The sequence below is a fragment of the Lepidochelys kempii genome, chromosome 20 (assembly GCF_965140265.1).
Source record: "Lepidochelys kempii isolate rLepKem1 chromosome 20, rLepKem1.hap2, whole genome shotgun sequence".
Classification (NCBI taxonomy): Eukaryota; Metazoa; Chordata; order Testudines; family Cheloniidae; genus Lepidochelys; species Lepidochelys kempii.
In genome coordinates, this window is record NC_133275.1 from 764,663 (window position 1) to 783,551 (window position 18,889).

The 18,889-nt window shown below is 46.6% G+C and overlaps 2 protein-coding genes across 8 annotated transcripts in view; both read left to right on the forward strand.

The window, feature by feature from the left end:
- The window catches only part of DIP2B (disco interacting protein 2 homolog B), a 134,070-nt gene extending 124,320 nt beyond the window's left edge, over positions 1-9,750 (forward strand). For all 7 annotated transcript variants that reach the window (XM_073319096.1, XM_073319099.1, XM_073319098.1 and 4 more), the window contains 2 exons: positions 130-253; positions 761-9,750. In XM_073319096.1, the coding sequence (XP_073175197.1) occupies positions 130-253; positions 761-1,013 (377 nt within the window). In that variant the 3' untranslated portion in view covers positions 1,014-9,750. The remainder of the gene's footprint in view (positions 1-129; positions 254-760) is intronic.
- A 3,553-nt stretch (positions 9,751-13,303) lies between these two features.
- Positions 13,304-18,889, forward strand: part of ATF1 (activating transcription factor 1) — a 32,926-nt gene continuing 27,340 nt past the window's right edge. Inside the window, exon 1 of the mRNA XM_073319105.1 lies at positions 13,304-13,616. The gene's annotated coding sequence lies outside the window, so the exon portion shown is untranslated. The remainder of the gene's footprint in view (positions 13,617-18,889) is intronic.

An 18,889-nucleotide genomic window follows, 5' to 3' on the forward strand; every position in this document is an offset into this window, starting at 1 on the left:
CCACTTGATTGACCACTAGGGAATACACCAAGATCACAATTTGTAATACTTTACTCACAGCATCACGTATCTTTTTCCATCCCCCATTTTAAAATGTGTGTATACAATTTTTCATTCCCTCAACCCCAGATCGCCATGATGCACTGTATGTCGTAGGAGCACTGGATGAAACTTTGGAGCTGAGGGGACTCCGTTATCATCCAATTGACATAGAGACTTCAGTATCTCGAACGCACAGGAGCATTGCTGAATGGTAAACTAGAACACTAGCTTAATATGCCTGAAAGAGAACAAACTGTCCGGGAGCTTTATGCTATGTGAACAATGGGATAATCCAGGATTTGTGCAGAGGAAAATGGGAGCAGTTGTTCCCAAATGTAGAAAGGACTGTGGCTGGGAATCCTGTTCCAAGTCAGAAGTGTAACTTTAATATGCAGCTCCTCAACACTTTCCCTCCCCCAGCATACTGCCAGCATCTCCTTGCTAAGATACTGGATGTGTAGTCTGCTCACAGATAAGTGTGAAGAGTTCAAACGTATGCTACATCATGTATGCATTATGCTAGAGCTGCCTTCCATGAACTGGGTACCTAAAAGTAATGAAACAACAGGGAAAGTTCTGGTATGTGCACTGTTTGTACATCATCATGCTGTCTGGGGACCTGAACAAAAGAGGAAGATATGGGAAGGGGGAATAAGATTTGTAACTTCATGTTTATACAAAATGTATGCATTAAGTATATATTTTTATTAAATTTCAGTGCTGTGTTCACATGGACCAACTTGCTGGTGGTAGTTGTGGAGCTGTGTGGCTGTGAACAGGAAGCCCTGGATTTAGTCCCTCTAGTTACCAATGTGGTTCTGGAAGAACATTACCTAATCGTGGGAGTTGTGGTGGTGGTGGATCCAGGAGTTATTCCCATCAATTCCAGAGGAGAAAAACAACGGATGCATCTCCGCGACAGTTTCCTGGCTGATCAGTTAGATCCCATCTATGTGGCTTATAACATGTAATGGGTTAGAGGGGATAATGTTCACAAACTTTGTAGGACCACTAAAATGATCAATGGTGGCTATAGAAATGAAGCTGGTGAAAAGTACTAATACTTGATGTCAAGTTTGTGATTGCCACCGTATTCCCTTCATTTCATCCTATGGGATTATGATCACATCAACAACTGAGGGTCAAGTGGAAATATGGTAGACAATGGAAAATGTTTGTAACAGTTTACTGAACATTAGCTTTATAGACAATGCAAAGTTGACAAGTGTGTGAGCTACAAAATTCCTAAGGCCTTTACAGTAGTGTTACTTTTTTCATCTGTTGTACATATTTGTATTTTTATCTAATACTGTTTTATGATTCTATAAGGGGAGGGTTTATTTACTTAAGATAATAAACTTATTAAGAAAAGAGTCATCAGAGTCCTGCAGTTCCCCAGTATATAATGTACTTTGCAACTATACTGTAGCTGTTCGTTCCATGGGATCTCACTGCTTATTTAAAATTGTGCCATGACCAAATCCAATAACCCCCTGAAAGTAAGAATTACTTATTCGTATAGATATTTCTTTAATTTAAAATGGATTTTGCCTATATTTTTAAAATGTAAATATTAATATACATAATTCACATAGAAAATTGGCTTAAGTAATGATGAGGACTGTAATTTGGTTAGACAACTAATGTGAAAATGCAAATCTTACAAAAGTTTTCTTAATTCAGTATGTATGTAGTCTTTTATTGCTGGCCAGAATGTCATAGTATGTAGAAGCCTATGTTTTTAAGGCACATCTTTCTAAATGAGGTTGAAGTATTTAAGCTTTTGAAACACTAAAAATAAAATAAAAATTTGATAGAAACTGCATTGCATCTCCAGAATGCTTAACTGAAATTTGTACGCTTGTGAGACAGCCTCGGCTTCCTCTCATTACAGAGCTTTGTGTTTAAAAAACGAAAAGCTAAGATTATGGCACAGATTGACAAAAATAATTAAATTTATTGCTGGGATTGTGGCTCCATCCTTAATTTATTCCACAGTGTGCCCACAGTTATAGCAGCAAATGTAATGTGTACATGGGCTTTATATGGAAAATGCCCTGAATTTCCTTGAGGCATTCACCAGAAAGAATTTGATGATTCTGGAAGGGAGTTGGCTGAAATCAGCAGTGTGATTTTTTTTTTTTTTTTTTTAAAAAAAACAAGAGGGACAAAGTGGCAACAGAAAGCAAGGAGAATGTTGTTCTAGTGCATGCATAGTGAAATATCTTCAAAAAAGTCAAGATTACAGCATCCCGAAAGAGCTGGTGAGTTTGCGGCCTTTATAAATGCTGAAAAGCAGAAGCCTTAAAGCATGCAAGAACACTAACCATTTGGAAGTTATTGTAGTTGTCTGGCACAGTGGGCTGAGGGAGAGACAAGGTTTCAGAAGCAACTATCTTTCTTTCATCTCACCTTTAACAGCATTTGAGCATAGTTGAATTTCTTGTTTTTTCCCTTATGTGATTAAGAAAACAAAACTTTGGAAGCATATAAGACCTGACAGCAGAAATTGTAACAGCTCTTTTGGGCCAATTATGGTCTGTTATGTAAATACATGCTTAAAATATTTTAATATGTATTATTTACCCCTGTAACAAGTATACAGTGTGTTTAGGTAATTTTTATAAATGTTTATAATGTAAACTTGTATAAATCCAAATCTATAACAGCTATATTAAGTGCTGCTGTGACAGCCATCTGTAAACAAGTCGTGGTTCTGTACTTGAAACCCCTTCCTCATGAATGCTTTATAACAGTTCTTCATTCGGGGCTGGAGTGTTAAAATTCAGATATAAAGCTCTGAATATATTCTCAAAATATTTAGGGTTAATTTGCCTGTCATAGAGGTGGAAGGATGTATCTTAATTGAGTATGGCAGGTCTAACAGAGGGAGAGAATTCTTTACACACAAGCAGCTTAAAAATTTACTTTTCTAAAGAGTTGATGTTAAATTCCTAGATTTTGAAATAAGACCCTCGTGGATATTTTAAAATAACAGTATTTCCACAGTCATACTGCTAGGTAGTTATAAAGTGTACAGAGCCTCCATATGAATGTGGTTTTAACAGATCCTCTACAGAAATTAGGAAATGGACAACTGTGTAGTTGTTGTTGATACAAATTAAATGCTAGTGTTGATCAGCTGGGTAACAGCATATAAATTGCCTATGACCAGCCCTGACCTCCTTGAGAGAATCTCCCCTTTTTATTACACACTTTCCTTGTATGGCAGGAATGATTTGCAATGCAGCTTCACTTTGTTCTCCTGACTGTTGAGAAGACAGTTCTGAAAGGCTTTTTTCATATCCTAGTTACTTAACTTTTTAGATGCATTGTTCTGAAAATATTAAATCCTTGTCCACTGAGGGAGAACCATAGCACAACTCTAGAAACTTTGATTGGGTTTCTCCATTTACATAATTTTGCATTAACAAAAATTCACAAATGACTTGTGATATGAATTTAATCAAGGATTGCTAATATGTGCAGTGCAGAGAGACTTTTAGAGTGGCATTTTGGAACTTTCAATCTAGAAGGCTGAAGTGTTCTCTCTAATACTGAAAAGCTCAGTAATTTTGATTTCTCCTCCCTCCACCTCAACTTGAATTTCTAGAAGCTGAATAATTTCGTTTATAAATATGTCTAGTTTAGTGTGATTCTAATCAACTGTATTCTGATCCATACATTTCTGTGACTAGGGAACTCATGGATTCAAATTGTAATCTACGGTCTTTTTGTCCCCTCAAATCTTGTTTTCTGATAAGTAGCATATAAAAATGGCCAACTTTGACATTACTGGTGCTTCTGAGAGTGTGTTCAGCATAACAGGAAAAAGCGTGTGTTAGCGGAATGAACATGGGCTGGGTGTCAGGAAGTCCTGGATTCTAATAACAGTTTTGCTGCTGACTTGCTGTGTAGCCTTGGGCAAGTTATTTCACTGCCTTAGTTGGCAAATCTATAGATGGGGATACAATCTAATCCTTATGACGTCCCTGTAAATAACTAGTTATTCAGCACTAAGTATCAGTCGCTGATGTCTCCTTGAGTTTGGGAGCACAGTGGCTCTTCCAAACTGATTAACAACTAATTTGATTCATTTTGGGAGAGCCTTGAGAGATGTAACCAATTCATCCAAAAATATTTTCTCATTGTAATAGGGAAGAATCCCCTAAGTGAATGACTCTTGACATTTAGATTAAGGAACCTGGCTGGCCACCAAAGGCTTTGACATTAGCTATTCCTGTTCAGAGCTGGATTTGCCTCTTCCCCCATCATAACCATGTATGGTACCCTTTTGAATCCAGCAATGAGTCCAAAGGGGCAAACCTACTCATGTTCAGCTCTCCACTCCAGTTTGGCTTTTTGCAGTTCATCCAGTTGCAGAAGCAAATAAACGTCCCAATAGTGTCCATGCCATGAATCTGAGTTGAGAGCTGCAGTGTACCCTGAGAACTGTTACCTCTGAACTAAAAAAAGTTCTTATACACCTGACTATTGTATGATTACTGCCCTAGCAAAAGTATTTGTGGCATAAAATTGCAGTACTTTACATAAGTCTGTCTGTTAACACTTACACTGCGCTTCTGATAACTCTGTAATTAAATTGGGTCATACTATTTGTCCTGGAGATAAAATTGTAAAAACAAGATTAAATTTTTAGCCTAAATGTAATTTTTCTTTAATTACTATCAACATATTTACCATTGTCAAATTCAGACTACAACATTATGTAATTATGTATAAAGGTTTTTTATTTATTTGAAATTAGAGTAGATACATTTTTAAATTTAACACCTGGCTGGACAGTGTTCCATCAACGCATTGATTGTGTTTCCTTTGTCTTGTATTAATAAATATTGATGCCTGATTGCTTTCCTAGTTCTTCATCTGCTGTCTCTCTAAACTTCTTCCTTGAGGAAACAAACATTGGGTGTTACTTGTTCTGGTGAATTTGGGAGCACGAATGCATTTTTCAAATGCATTAAATTGTTCGCATTCACTGATATATGCAAAACCTGCTGTATTGCGCAGTGCTAGCAACCTGAACCTGTGAGGAACTGAGCGCTCTCAACTTCCATCAAATCAAAGATGTGCAGACCTAAAGTACTGGGCCCCTCTATCATTTCAGATCAGATTATAGTTGAGATCCATTGGGTGAGGGAGGACTAATGTGCAATCAAAACATTACACACTTATTTTTAATATTTTACTTTGAACAGTGATTTGTTCTTAAATTGCTAAAAATAGACCATCACTTGGCTTTTGTTTAGTTTGTTTAATAATTTCTGATAAGTAGGTTATTGTAAAAAATTGCTATTGATCAATCTCAAAATATTTTACATTATGAATTGTTTGCATTAAGAAAAAAATTAAAGCTTTCACGTGGGATTTTAAAATACATTCAGCATTACACTTCAGTGGGCGCAGAGTTAGGCCACTGCTGAGTGCTTTCGAAAATCTCACACTCAAATATTTATCTTGTATAACTGAAGGTCCTATTCAGCAAAATGCTGAGCACCTTGCAAATCCCACTGAAACCACTGTGGGTTGAGGGCACTCAGCAAGTTACAGGATCCAGCCCTTACATGGTTTACTAAGGCTACTTTCTCCTGATATGATGTTTTCATATCCATAATACATTAATTTTGAAGTGAAACAATTTCAAAACAGGTTTCAGAGTAACAGCCGTGTTAGTCTGTATTCGCAAAAAACAGGAGGACTTGTGGCACCTTAGAGACTAACCAATTTATTTGAGCATAAGCTTTCGTGAGCTAAAGCTCACTGTATCATATGCATCTGATGAAGTGAGCTGTATGTAGCTCACGAAAGCTTATGCTCAAATAAATTGAATTTCAAAACAGGAATCACTTATCCTATCTGTGTTCAAGTTTACTATTATACTAAATTGTTTATCTAGAAAATATATACCAGTTGAACACAATTTACTGTACCATAACTGACCCGCTGAATTCTGATTGCCCTTGAACATGTGTGGTGCTTCAGCCAATTAGAAACCAGCCTATTCAAACAGCAAATAGTTTCATTTCACTTTGTGAATAAATTTGTGAAAGCTCAGCCGTCCTGCAATCTGGTTTAAAACAATGCAATTTGTGGTGTGACTTTTAGCAAAGTTACAAATTTGTCAGGGTGCTTTCACTACATGCACAGCACTGTTTGCTCACTCTACCATGTTCCACAAGATTTTGTCCATGATTTTAGGAAATGTGGACTTTTGAAATATAAATTCCTTTTTAACTAAGGTATATTATCTTTGTACTCTGGCATTAATATCAGTTAAACCATTTAAAGGTTTGACTTAATTTAAACACTGTACTGTTAATTGTTATGGACATTATTTGTATTATTGAACACTGTTTACATTGTCAGACATATTAAGTGTCTCTCTTGACCTTGGACTATACCTGTTGGCCCCATTTATTTATTGTCAGGGAACATTTTTATGCCATTTATCTCCTCTTTAATACACAGAGAGAGAGAACTGAAAACAACCATTGACATGTACAGGATAAAAATACCAGTAAAGTTGGAAAGAATGTTAGACTATTTTGTTATATTAAGTTTAAAACCTAGGAGGAAAAAACCCAACACTGTTAATATTCCCCACCCTTAAACTTTCTTTGGCCAGCTGTCATGGCAGAACAGCTACATTTGGTTTTCCACTGAGAGATGAGATAGGACATTTGGCATTATCTGAGATTCAACATTGAATAATCTGTGCTGTCAAAAACGAATGATAGAGATTGTGTTGAAGGAAATCTTATCTACTTCAAGTATCTGTAGATGTAAATAAATACTTTGGTAAAGTGAGATTATAATTTTTATTATCCAGCTCTCTGTGTATAAAATGTGTGTGTAGATCTATCCAAACAGGCTTTTCCGAAAACCCTAAATGGTAGGCCTACTGTGCTTTCCTTTTTTATATTAACACATTCCCTTTCCAGAAAGCCTTTTTCACACAGCTTAGCTTGATATAGAATAAAAATAAACAGTTGAAGGTGTATTTCTGTAATTTTCTGCTATTTCTAGGACACATAATGATTTATTCAATCTTGGTTGTGTGGGGGAACTATGTAAATATAAAAGGATAATTAATCTGACTAGAGAGTCTGGAATCATACAGGTATCCAGCATGAATGCAATGATCAGTGCTTTATTAGTTATGTTACTCTTTTTATTTTCTAATTCCTTTTATCATGCCTTTCAAGAAGTGGGCTTAGATTTCAATTACTAAATTTGTTGGGTGATTTGAGGACATTTTTTCAGTTTTGGTTACAACAGTACTATCAAGATATGCTTATAAGCTGGTGAGGATTTATAGCAATATATTGTAACTTTAGTACTTTACTTATTCCTCTGGCACAGTACTGCTCAAGAGTTGTCTTTGTCTAAACAGATTCTTGAGAATTTAGAGTTTGAGCTGTAGTTTCAAGAGGAATTTTAAAAAAATACCAAGGACATATTAACAAAGCATTTTTCTATTTGAAATATTTTACATATTATTCTTTTAAAAAAATCTCAAACTGTTACTCTGTGGCATTTGTCTCCTGTGTATACTAAAATGAGCCTGCAGTAGGACAGTGTGCCAAGATGTCTTGCAGTGAAGCAAGCTACTGCTTCCAAAGTGAAATGCATATCAAAATGGTGTTGGAGAAAGAGTTTGGCATTAACTGTCTGTATTTCACAGGCTCCCCATCAGCTAATTTCCTGGAAGGGGAGATATATTATTACTAGGATGTCTTAAGAAATTTAGATTCACAGTTGTAACTACATTACATTAAATGTAAGGGCAATCCTCCAAACCTCTTTGTAAACCTTTCATGATAGGGTTGTAGTATTCAGATGATGAAAATTTAGGTTTCTGTTGCTTGTCTTAGATGTCAGTCACATCTACAGCTATAATTCAGCCCCCTCACCAGCCACGTGGAGCAATGAGGTGTTTTATAATTGCTTTAACATAGAACTAGAAGTCTGAAACAAACCAAATACCCATTTGTTTTTTTCCTTGAATAGCAAACCTTTTACAAACAATTTTGTACACACTGAGGCAAAAGTCTTTTTGTACAATATTTTAATTTAAAGGGTCAATGTCAAGTCAAATTTATCCCCAAATTTACAGTTTGGAGGTGAAGAAATACCTTCTGTAAAACCTATACCCCCCAAAAAGTTATATTTTAAAATTAAACTAACAATTAAAATACTCCCTTTATTTGTAACACAACACGGCATAATGTTAGTGCAGGAAAGTAAAATTTACAACTAGAAACTAACGAAAAAAATGGGATTGGTTAGTCTAAGGGCATGGCTACACTGGAAACTTCAAAGTGCTGTCGTGGGAGCGCTCCTGCGGCAGCACTTTGAAGTGCGAGTGTGGTCGCACGCAAGGGCTGGGGGACAGGTCTCCCAGCACTCCTGGTAATCCACCTCCATGAGGGGATTAGCTCTGAGCACTGAGAGCATGGCTCCCAGCACTCGGAGCCTGTTTACACTAGCGCTTTAAAGCGCTCTGACTTGCTGTGCTCGGGGGGGGGGGTGATTTTTCACACCCCTAAGTCAGCAAGTTAGAGCGCTGTAAGTGTAGCCAAGCCCCTAGTGTCTGAGCTTCAGAACTAACAAATGAAATGTAAATGAAATATTTTAATCTATATTTTGTTTAAATCCCAAATTTACCAAGAATGATCATTTAAAAAAGAAAATAACTGGGAAGGGATTGATTTTAAAAGTCAATTACTGTTAAACTTTTAATACATAATAAAGATAAAACAAATATCCAACTAATGTAAATATTAAAAACCTAAAACACAGGAAAAAGGGTAAAGGTGACATGCCTCAAGGTTCTGATGACATCAGATCATGAACTTTGTCATAGTTACCATCTTGTCATCGGAACACTTGATCTGCGTGTTGCTGGCAGCTGTGGAGGGTGTGTGGCTTATGTATACACAAACTGAAAAGTATTTACATTCTATTCAATGTAATTACATTCTAGCCTTTGTGGGCCTGCTCCAACATTCATTGAAGTCAGTGGAAAGATTCCTCCTGAATTAAATTATATGTGGATCAAACTTGACACAGCTTCCATTACAGTAAATAGCTAAACTCTCTGTAATTGGGACCCTAAAGGTAGCTGTGAAAGAATCACTGTGAACAGAAAGGGAATGTTACTCATAATGTACTGTACTAACTACCACTTGCAACTTTTATTAATTTTTTTTTTAGATTATTTATGCAGATAAAAAAGGTAGCAATCTGTATGTATGTTTCAATCTTAGAGTAAGAATGTTGGCAAAAAGATAAGATTGCTACATACATTTACATGTTTGATCTCTGCTCTTAGTCTAAAGCCACCTTTACTATGCAATGAGGCTAAAGAGAAACCCAAGTCTATTTTCAGTGATGTAACTTCCTCTATTTTAAACTGTATTGAAACAATAGTGTTTTTAAAAAAGTCTAACAAGAATTGCTTAAAATTGCACATCATTGTATTACAGACATACTTATATTTAAAGGAAATATATTTTCTGGCATTGGTTTGTTACTGTATTTAAATTCTGATGGCTTAGATGTTAACCACCACTAAATTATCATAATTTTGTGGCAATATTTGATGTTTTGCTTTATTCATGTTTGATTGGCACATCTGATTCATTTTTTCATATTTCAGTTGCAAAATAAAATTAAATGCTTTTATTTTTGTTTTGGTATGAGTGATTTTTTGAATATGAAATGCAAAGGGTTCAAGCTGTACAGAAGGTCTCTAAACAAAGTCCATTGTAATTATTTGTATCAGGGCGTAGCTGTGTTAGTCTGTATCCACAAAAACAACAAGGAGTCCGGTGGCACCTTAAAGACTAACAGATTTATTTGAGCATAAGCTTTCGTGGGTAAAAACCCCACTTCTATTATTTGGTGTTACATTTAAATAATTATTTCTCGCTATTGGAGATTTTTCTTTCTTTCTTTCAGCAACCTGTCAGGCAAGTTGCATAGGCTTTTTCATGCTCTTGCGCAATCTGTTCGCACTGGCTACAGTGCATTAATTGAGCTTTATGTAAACCTAGAACTAAAGAACAATATTGCAGCTTTATGCTAGCAAGACATCAGCTGTAGGGCAGCGGCAAATTTGGAGAACCATCAGAAAGCATTGTTACAGATGCCAACTGTTAAGTAACATGTTAACACTGTCGTCATTGCATTGGCTTTCCACTTTCTCTTATTGAGACTTAATACATCATCACTAACAAACTGCAGTTAACCATGCTTGCGGTATTAAAGATTGTTGTTGTGTCACAGTGGTTTAATCCAGTGGTTCTCAACCAGGGGTATGTGTGCTCCTCAGGGTACACAGAGATCTTCCATGGGGTACATCAACTCATCTAGATATTTGCCTAGTTTTATAATAGGCTACATAAAAAACACTAAAGAAGTTAGTACAAACTAAAATTTCATAGACAATTGTTTGTTTATACTGCTCTGTATACTATCCACTGAAACGTAAGTACCATATGTACGTTTCAACTTATTTTATAATGTAAAAATTAAAAAGTAAGCAATTTTTTGGTAATAGTGTTCTGTCACACTTGTATTTGTATGTCTAATTTTGTAAGTTTTAAAGTGAGGTAAAACTTGGGGGTACACAAGATGCTTAAAAGGGGTACACAAGACTCTGGAAAGGTTGAGAGCCACTGGTTTAATCTTTATAAGAGGTAGTTTATAAAAATTTTCAATATTAAAATGTATGTAAAAAACTATAATAGAGGTATGTTGTAAATAAAATAACTATAATTTCCACTGATGACAGACTTAAAAATCAGGCTAGAGCAAAAGCTGGGGTTTTAGAGTCTCTTCTGCCACCAAAATGCTGAATGGTGCTGTGACATTTTGAAAGAAAACATGTCAACCGTAAACATAAGTACATATAAAAGAATTGCTTTGCCAACAACTGAAATTGAACCTTTGTGGTAGAAATGAGCAGCTGTTTAACAGTGCACAGCAACACTAAACAATTTAGTAGGAAAATGTATAATGATTCTTTTCTCCTAAATGAAGCTTTTATTTTGATTACTGACTGGCTTTAATTTGTTCCTCAAGCAGGGCCTTTTTATTAACACCTTGCTGATTATATCTCTCTGCTAATTGGGAAATGCTGGGATTACAGGGTTAGGACATTGCTTGGGTTCCATCGGTTTGTTTCTCAGTATTGTTTGAATGGTCTTTCTTTCAGTATCTCCCTATGCTCGTAGTTTACTTATCTGGAAGGAGTCTGAAAATTAAATTTGCTCACTATAAAAACAATCTCAAACTGAAGGAGGTTTTGAGGATTTAGCACGTTACTGTGTGGGAAGGAACAGGGAGGGGAGAGAGACACTTGAAGAATCTTCTGTGGGTGAGCTAATGTCCTGTTTTTGATTATAATGTAATACCTATAGGCTCCAATAATAAATTGGTACCTTACTGCACTACACCACACAATAAAGCTACACAAAAGACAACAGGTGGAGGGAGCACAAAGGAACAGGGTAATAGGTATAGGTAATAGGTAACAGTTTTCGCTACAACTACACTTCTCTAGAGTGCCTGACATGTTCTCGTGCAGCTTGAATGAGGTGTCAGGTGACATGATGTCCCACAAATTACTCTCCTTGCGGACTGGTAATGTTGTTTTGAACATCTGCAGGTTATGGCCATGTTTGTCCCAGGGTGCAATAGAACCTCATAGTTATGAACAACTTGAAAATGGAGGTGGTTCATAACTCTGAACAAAATGTTAGGGTGGTTCTTTCAAAAGTCTGCAACCAACCATTGACAGTCAAGCTTTGAAACTTTACAGAAGAAAAATGCTGCTTTTAACTATCTTAATTTAAATGAAACAAGTACAGAACTAGTTTCCTTACCTTGTCAAATCTCCCCCCTCCCCTTAAGTTTAACACTGTACTGTACAGTATTTGCTTTTAGGGTGGGGATCTCTGCTGCCTGATTGTGTACTCCTAGTTCCCCATGATGTGTGTCGTTGACCGGTCGGTTCATGATGCCAGTGTTCACAAGTTAGGTTCAACTTAGGTATTGGAAAGACGAGGTGGACGAGGTCCTCTCTTTCATGGGCCCCACTTCGGGGTGGAGACAATGCCCGGCGCTGGGGCCGCGGGTCTCACGCCACGGGGAGCAGTGTGGGTCCGTGAAGACCGGGCCGCCCCTCAGCGCTGGGGCCGCGGGTTTCACGCCACGGGGAGCAGTGTGGGTCCGTGAAGACCGGGCCGCCCCTCAGCGCTGGGGCCGCGGGTCTCACGCCACGGGGAGCAGTGTGGGTCCGTGAAGACCGGGCCGCCCCTCAGCGCTGGGGCCGCGGGTCTCACGCCACGGGGAGCAGTGTGGGTCCGTGAAGACCGGGCCGCCCCTCAGCGCTGGGGCCGCGGGTCTCACGCCACGGGGAGCAGTGTGGGTCCGTGAAGACCGGGCCGCCCCTCAGCGCTGGGGCCGCGGGTTTCACGCCACGGGGAGCAGTGTGGGTCCGTGAAGACCGGGCCGCCCCTCAGCGCTGGGGCCGCGGGTCTCACGCCACGGGGAGCAGTGTGGGTCCGTGAAGACCGGGCCGCCCCTCAGCGCTGGGGCCGCGGGTTTCACGCCACGGGGAGCAGTGTGGGTCCGTGAAGACCGGGCCGCCCCTCAGCGCTGGGGCCGCGGGTTTCACGCCACGGGGAGCAGTGTGGGTCCGTGAAGACCGGGCCGCCCCTCAGCGCTGGGGCCGCGGGTCTCACGCCACGGGGAGCAGTGTGGGTCCGTGAAGACCGGGCCGCCCCTCAGCGCTGGGGCCGCGGGTTTCACGCCACGGGGAGCAGTGTGGGTCCGTGAAGACCGGGCCGCCCCTCAGCGCTGGGGCCGCGGGTCTCACGCCACGGGGAGCAGTGTGGGTCCGTGAAGACCGGGCCGCCCCTCAGCGCTGGGGCCGCGGGTTTCACGCCACGGGCAGCCCCTCAGCACCGCTCTCTGGCAGGCGGCCGCCGACTCAGGGCTGACCCATGAACAGCACCGGGAGCTGGGCCGGTGAGCCCCGGGCGGGAGGGGTGAAGCCCTGTCCGCGCGCCGCGCCAGCGGGCTGAGGGCTGCGGCGTGGCCCTGTGAGCGGAGCAGGGACTGTCCCTCCCGCGGCACGAAGATGGCGGCTGCTGGGCCGATGCTCGGGCCTAGCAGCCCCGTCACCCTGGACAGCGGGGCCACCCCCGAGCTCGGCGGGAAGATTCGAGGGGGGGGGGGCGGTTGAGGAGGCCTCGGAGGGACGTCGACGTCACTTAGACCTCCGGAACTCTATGGCGCGTCCTCAGGGATGCCCTGAAAGGCGCTCTAGGCGGGGAACTCTATGGTCGGAATCTCTAGCCCAGGCCTCCGGTTGACTCTATGGTTGCAGCCCGCCCACCTCGAGCGTCCCGGCCGGGCCTGCTGTGTTTACGATGCCGGCGGCGCCGGTTTCCTGAGACGGAGACAGCGGCGGCGCGAGCGGCGGCTCTTCCCTCTGGGTGCTCGCGGGGCGAGGAGGGCGGCGCGGCCTCTGGGCCTCTGAGGTAAGAGCGGACGTGAACGACTCAATCAGGGCGCGAGCGGGAAGGGCGGCGGACGCGATCGAATCAAGGAGCGCGAAGGGGGGGAAGGGACTAGGAGACGCGGACGCTGAGGGAGCGCGCGACAGCCTCGCGCCCAGGGCTTGGGGGAGGGGAGCTCGCGGCTCGCTCGGGTCCCCTCCCCTGGGGGCGTGGGCGAGGCAGCTGCTCTGCCCCCTCCTCGCCGCGCTGGACTCGTTGCTCAGCCCCCGCCCTGTCTCCCCTCACGAGCCGCCCCGCGCGGCCTCGCCTGCGGCCCCTTGGCGCTGCCCCGGAGCCCACGAGCCCCCGAACGGGGCACGCGAGAACGTAGCCGGGCGGCGCCTGCGTTCCCCACGGCTCGTTCCCGCCTGCCCCGGCCAGGGCAGCAGGGCGAGCCCTGTCCGCGCCCCGCATCCCGCCCGGCCTGGCCCTGGGGCCCGCGTCGCCTCGCCACACAGCTGCCGTGCCTGCGCCCCCTCGCCCCGCGTCGCCTGGGGGGTCCGTACCCCGCGCCCCCTCGCCCCGCGTCACCTAGGGGGTCCGTACCCCGCGCCCCCTCGCCCCGCGTCGCCTGGGGGGTCCGTACCTCGCGCCCCCTCGCCCCGCGTCGCCTGGGGGGTCCGTACCCCACGCCCCCTCGCCCCGCGTCGCCTGGGGGGTCCGTACCCCGCGCCCCCTCGCCCCGCGTCACCTAGGGGGTCCGTACCCCGCGCCCCCTCGCCCCGCGTCGCCTGGGGGGTCCGTACCTCGCGCCCCCTCGCCCCGCGTCACCTAGGGGGTCCGTACCCCTCGCCCCACGCCCCCTCGCCCCGCGTCGCCTGGGGGGTCCGTACCCCGCGCCCCCTCGCCCCGCGTCGCCTGGGGGGTCCGTACCCCGCGCCCCCTCGCCCCGCGTCGCCTGGGGGGTCCGTACCCCTCGCCCCGCGTCACCTAGGGGGTCCGTGCCCCGCGCCCCCTCGCCCCGCGTCGCCTGGGGGGTCCGTGCCCCGCGTCCCGCGTCGCCTGGGGGGTCCGTGCCCCGCGTCCCGCGTCGCCTGGGGGGTCCGTGCCCCGCGTCCCGCGTCGCCTGGGGGGTCCGCGTCCCGCGTCGCCTGGGGGGTCCGTGCCCCGCGTCCCGCGTCACCTAGGGGGTCCGTGCCCCGCGCCCCCTCGCCCCGCGTCGCCTGGGGGGTCCGTACCCCTCGCCCCGCGTCGCCTGGGGGGTCCGTACCCCTCGTCCCGCGTCACCTAGGGGGTCTGTACCCCTCGCCCCGCGCCCCCCTCGCCCCGCGTCGCCTGGGGGGTCCGTACCCCTCGCCCCGCGTCGCCTGGGGGGTCCGTACCCCTCGCCCACCTCACGCCCCGCGCCCCCTCGCCCCGCGTCGCCTGGGGGATCCGTACCCCGCGACCCCTCGCCCCGCGTCGCCTGGGGGGTCCGTACCCCTCGCCCCGCGTCACCTAGGGGGTCTGTGCCCCTCGCCCCGCGTCACCTAGGGGGTCTGTGCCCCTCGCCCCTCGCCCCGCGTCGCCTGGGGTGTCCGTACCCCTCGCCCACCTCACGCCCTTCGCCCCCTCGCCCCGCGTCACCTGGGGGGTCTGTGCCCCTCGCCCCGCGTCGCCTGGGGTGTCCGTACCCCTCGCCCATCTCACGCCCTTCGCCCCCTCGCCCCGCGTCACCTGGGGGGTCCGTACCCCTCGCCCCGCGTCACCTGGGGGGTCCGTACCCCTCGCCCCGCGTCACCTGGGGGGTCCGTACCCCTCGCCCCGCGTCACCTGGGGGGTCTGTACCCCGCGCCCCCTCGCCCCGCGTCACCTAGGGTGTCCGTACCCCTCGCCCACCTCACGCCCTGCGCCCCCTTGCCCCGCGTCGCCTGGGGTGTCCGTACCCCTCGCCCATCTCACGCCCTGCGCCCCCTCGCCCCGCGTCGCCTGGGGTGTCCGTACCCCTCGCCCATCTCACGCCCTGCGCCCCCTCGCCCCGCGTCGCCTGGGGTGTCCGTACCCCTCGCCCATCTCACGCCCTGCGCCCCCTCGCCCCGCGTCGCCTGGGGTGTCCGTACCCCTCGCCCATCTCACGCCCTGTGCCCCCTCGCCCCGCGTCGCCTGGGGTGTCCGTACCCCTCGCCCATCTCACGCCCTGCGTCCCCTCACCCTGTGCCCCCTCGCACCAGCTTGTGATGCCCTGAATCGCCTGTAAGGTCGGCACACATCGCCCACCTCACACCCTGCGTCCCCTCGCACCAACTTGTGATGCCCTGAATCGCCTATCGTGTACGTACACATCGCCCACCCCTCGCCCTGCGTCCCCTCACCCTGTGTCCCCTCGCACCAGCTTGTGATGCCCTGCATCGCCTGAGAGGTAGGCATACATCGCCCATCTCACGCCCTTTGCCCCCTCGCCCCGCGTCACCTAGGGGGTCCGTACCCCTCGCCCCGCGTCACCTAGGGGGTCTGTACCCCTTGCCCCGCGCCCCCTCGCCCCGCGTCACCTAGGGTGTCCGTACACCTCGCTCATCTCACGCCCTGCGCCCCCTCGCCCCGCATCGCCTGTGGTGTCCGTACCCCTCGCCCATCTCACGCCCTTCGCCCCCTCGCCCCGCGTCGCCTGGGGTGTCCGTACCCCTCGCCCATCTCACGCCCTGCGCCCCCTCGCCCCGCGTCGCCTGAGGTGTCCGTACCCCTCGCCCATCTCACGCCCTGCGTCCCCTCACCCTGTGCCCCCTCGCACCAGCTTGTGATGCCCTGAATCGCCTGTAAGGTTGGCACACATCGCCCACCTCACGCCTGTGTCCCCTCGCACCATCTTGTGATGCCCTGAATCACCTATCGTGTACGTACACATCGCCCACCCCTCGCCCTGTGTCCCCTCACCCTGTGCCCCCTCGCACCAGCTTGTGATGCCCTGAATCGCCTGTAAGGTCGGCACACATTGCCCACCTCACACCCTGCGTCCCCTCGCACCAACTTGTGATGCCCTGAATCGCCTATCGTGTACGTACACATCGCCCACCCCTCGCCCTGCGTCCCCTCACCCTGTGTCCCCTCGCACCAGCTTGTGATGCCCTGCATCGCCTGAGAGGTAGGCATACATCGCCCACCTCACACCCTGCGTCCCCTCGCACCAGCTTGTGATGCCCTGCATCGCCTATCGTGTACGTACACATCGCCCACCCCTCGCCCTACGTCCCCTCATGCTGTGTCCCCTCGCACCAGCTTGTGATGCCGTGCATTGCCTATCTTGTACGTACGCATCGCTCACCTCACGTTCTGCGTCCCCTCACCCTGTGTCCCCTCACACCAGCTTCATGGTGCCCTGCATTGCTTATCGTGAACGTATGCATCACCCCCCCCCTCGCCCTGCATCCCATCAGGCTTGCCTCACGGGGTCCCACCTCACCTCACACCCAGCTGTCTTGCCCACATCCTGTGTCCCCTTGCACCAGCTTTGTGATGCCCTGAGTTGCCTATAACATAGGTATGCATCGCCCACCTCATGCGCTGCATCCCCTCACGCTGTGTTCCCTCACACCGGCTCTGTGATCCCCTGCATTGCCTATAATGTACACATGTATTGCTCGTGTGTCATTCATGCCCTGTATCCCCTCACTCCACCCTCATAAGCACTAAGAAAAGGAGGATTTGTGGCACCTTAGAGACTAACCAATTTATTTGAGCATAAGCTTTCCTGAGCTACAGCTCACTTCATCAAGTGATCACTTAAGGTTAGCTATTACCAGCAGGAGAGCAGGGGGGGAACCTTTTGTAGTGATAATCAAGGTGGGCCATTTCCAGTAGTTGACAAGAACATCTGAGGAACAGTGGGGGGCGGAGGGGGGGAATAAACATGGGGAAATAGTTTTACTTTGTGTAATGACCCATCCATTCCCAGTCTCTGTTCAAGCCTAAGTTAATTGTATCCAGTTTGCAAATTAATTCCAATTCAGCAGTCTCTCGTTGGAGTCTGTTTTTGAAGTTTTTTTGTTGAAGAATTGCAACTTTTAGGTCTGTAATCGAGTGACCAAAGAGATTGAAGTGTTCTCCAACTGGTTTTTGAATGTTATAATTCTTGATGTCTGATTTGTGTCCATTTATTCTTTTACATATGCGCTGCCCACATCTCTCTCACACCCTGTATCCCATCCCGGCATTCTGCATTACCCATAATGTACACATGTGATGCCCACATCTCACCCATGCCCAACATCATCTCATACCAGCCTTTTGGGGCCCTATGTCACACCCAGCATATACCCACACCAACCATATCTCACAAGTTCCCTGTATCCCTTTCCCTGCCTCACAGGGCCCCACATCATCTGCAACGCAAGGTTACGCAGCCCATTTGTCCAGAATACTCCTCGCAGCCACCTTGTGGGGGCCTCATGTTGTCCCAGTGCAGACTCTCACTAGGCTCAACACGTGTCCATATTCCTCCCTTGCACTAGCCAGGAGTGACTCCATATTACTCCTCAGCACAGGCCTATTCTGGGCCCATCACACACAGGACCCATATCTCCCCACAGTGTCTTCAGTCATCAGACACATCTGATGTACACACCTTAATTTCATTGATGCTCTTACTACTTGTTACTTCAGGATGCAGGCCAGAGGCCAGCATTTCTGACACATTCCCAGTATCCTCACCATGTTAACCCCGCTTTAACATACAATGCAGGCCCACACTGGGCCTTTTAGGGAGAATAAACTTTCTGAAACCTCAATGTCCTCATCTGAAAGTATTAAATATACATTATTTACTTGGAAGATTATAACAGGGAGAATTGGAGACTCACACTTTGGAGATCAGTTACATTAAGAGCATTACCAAGAAGAACCAATCAATCAGTGTCTACATTAATTTTGCGGGGCCAGTTCCTCCCCATATTATTTACTGATTTATATTAATTATTTGATAAAGTAATTTTTGTTGTCTAACAATTAATTCAATGGTAATTAAATGTTCAGTTATTCACTATTTAGTTTTCAGTATGCTTTCTCTGTATGTTGTTAACACCATGTTGGGGGGCGGGGGGGGGCTTGTTAATACTCTGTTCTTTTATATGTGAGTCCTTTATGCTCAATGTAACATAACCTTTTTTTGTGGATCAGCCTTAACAAATATAGGTCTATAGATGACTAATAAGGGAAATGAAGTATCAAGGAAGCTTAAAATCCTAATGTAGTTCTTTCTGGGCCCACCTAAACATCTCTAGAATAATTGGTCTGTGTCTAGAGCTATATTTCCTGTTTCTCTAAACCAGAATTCCTGTTGCTTT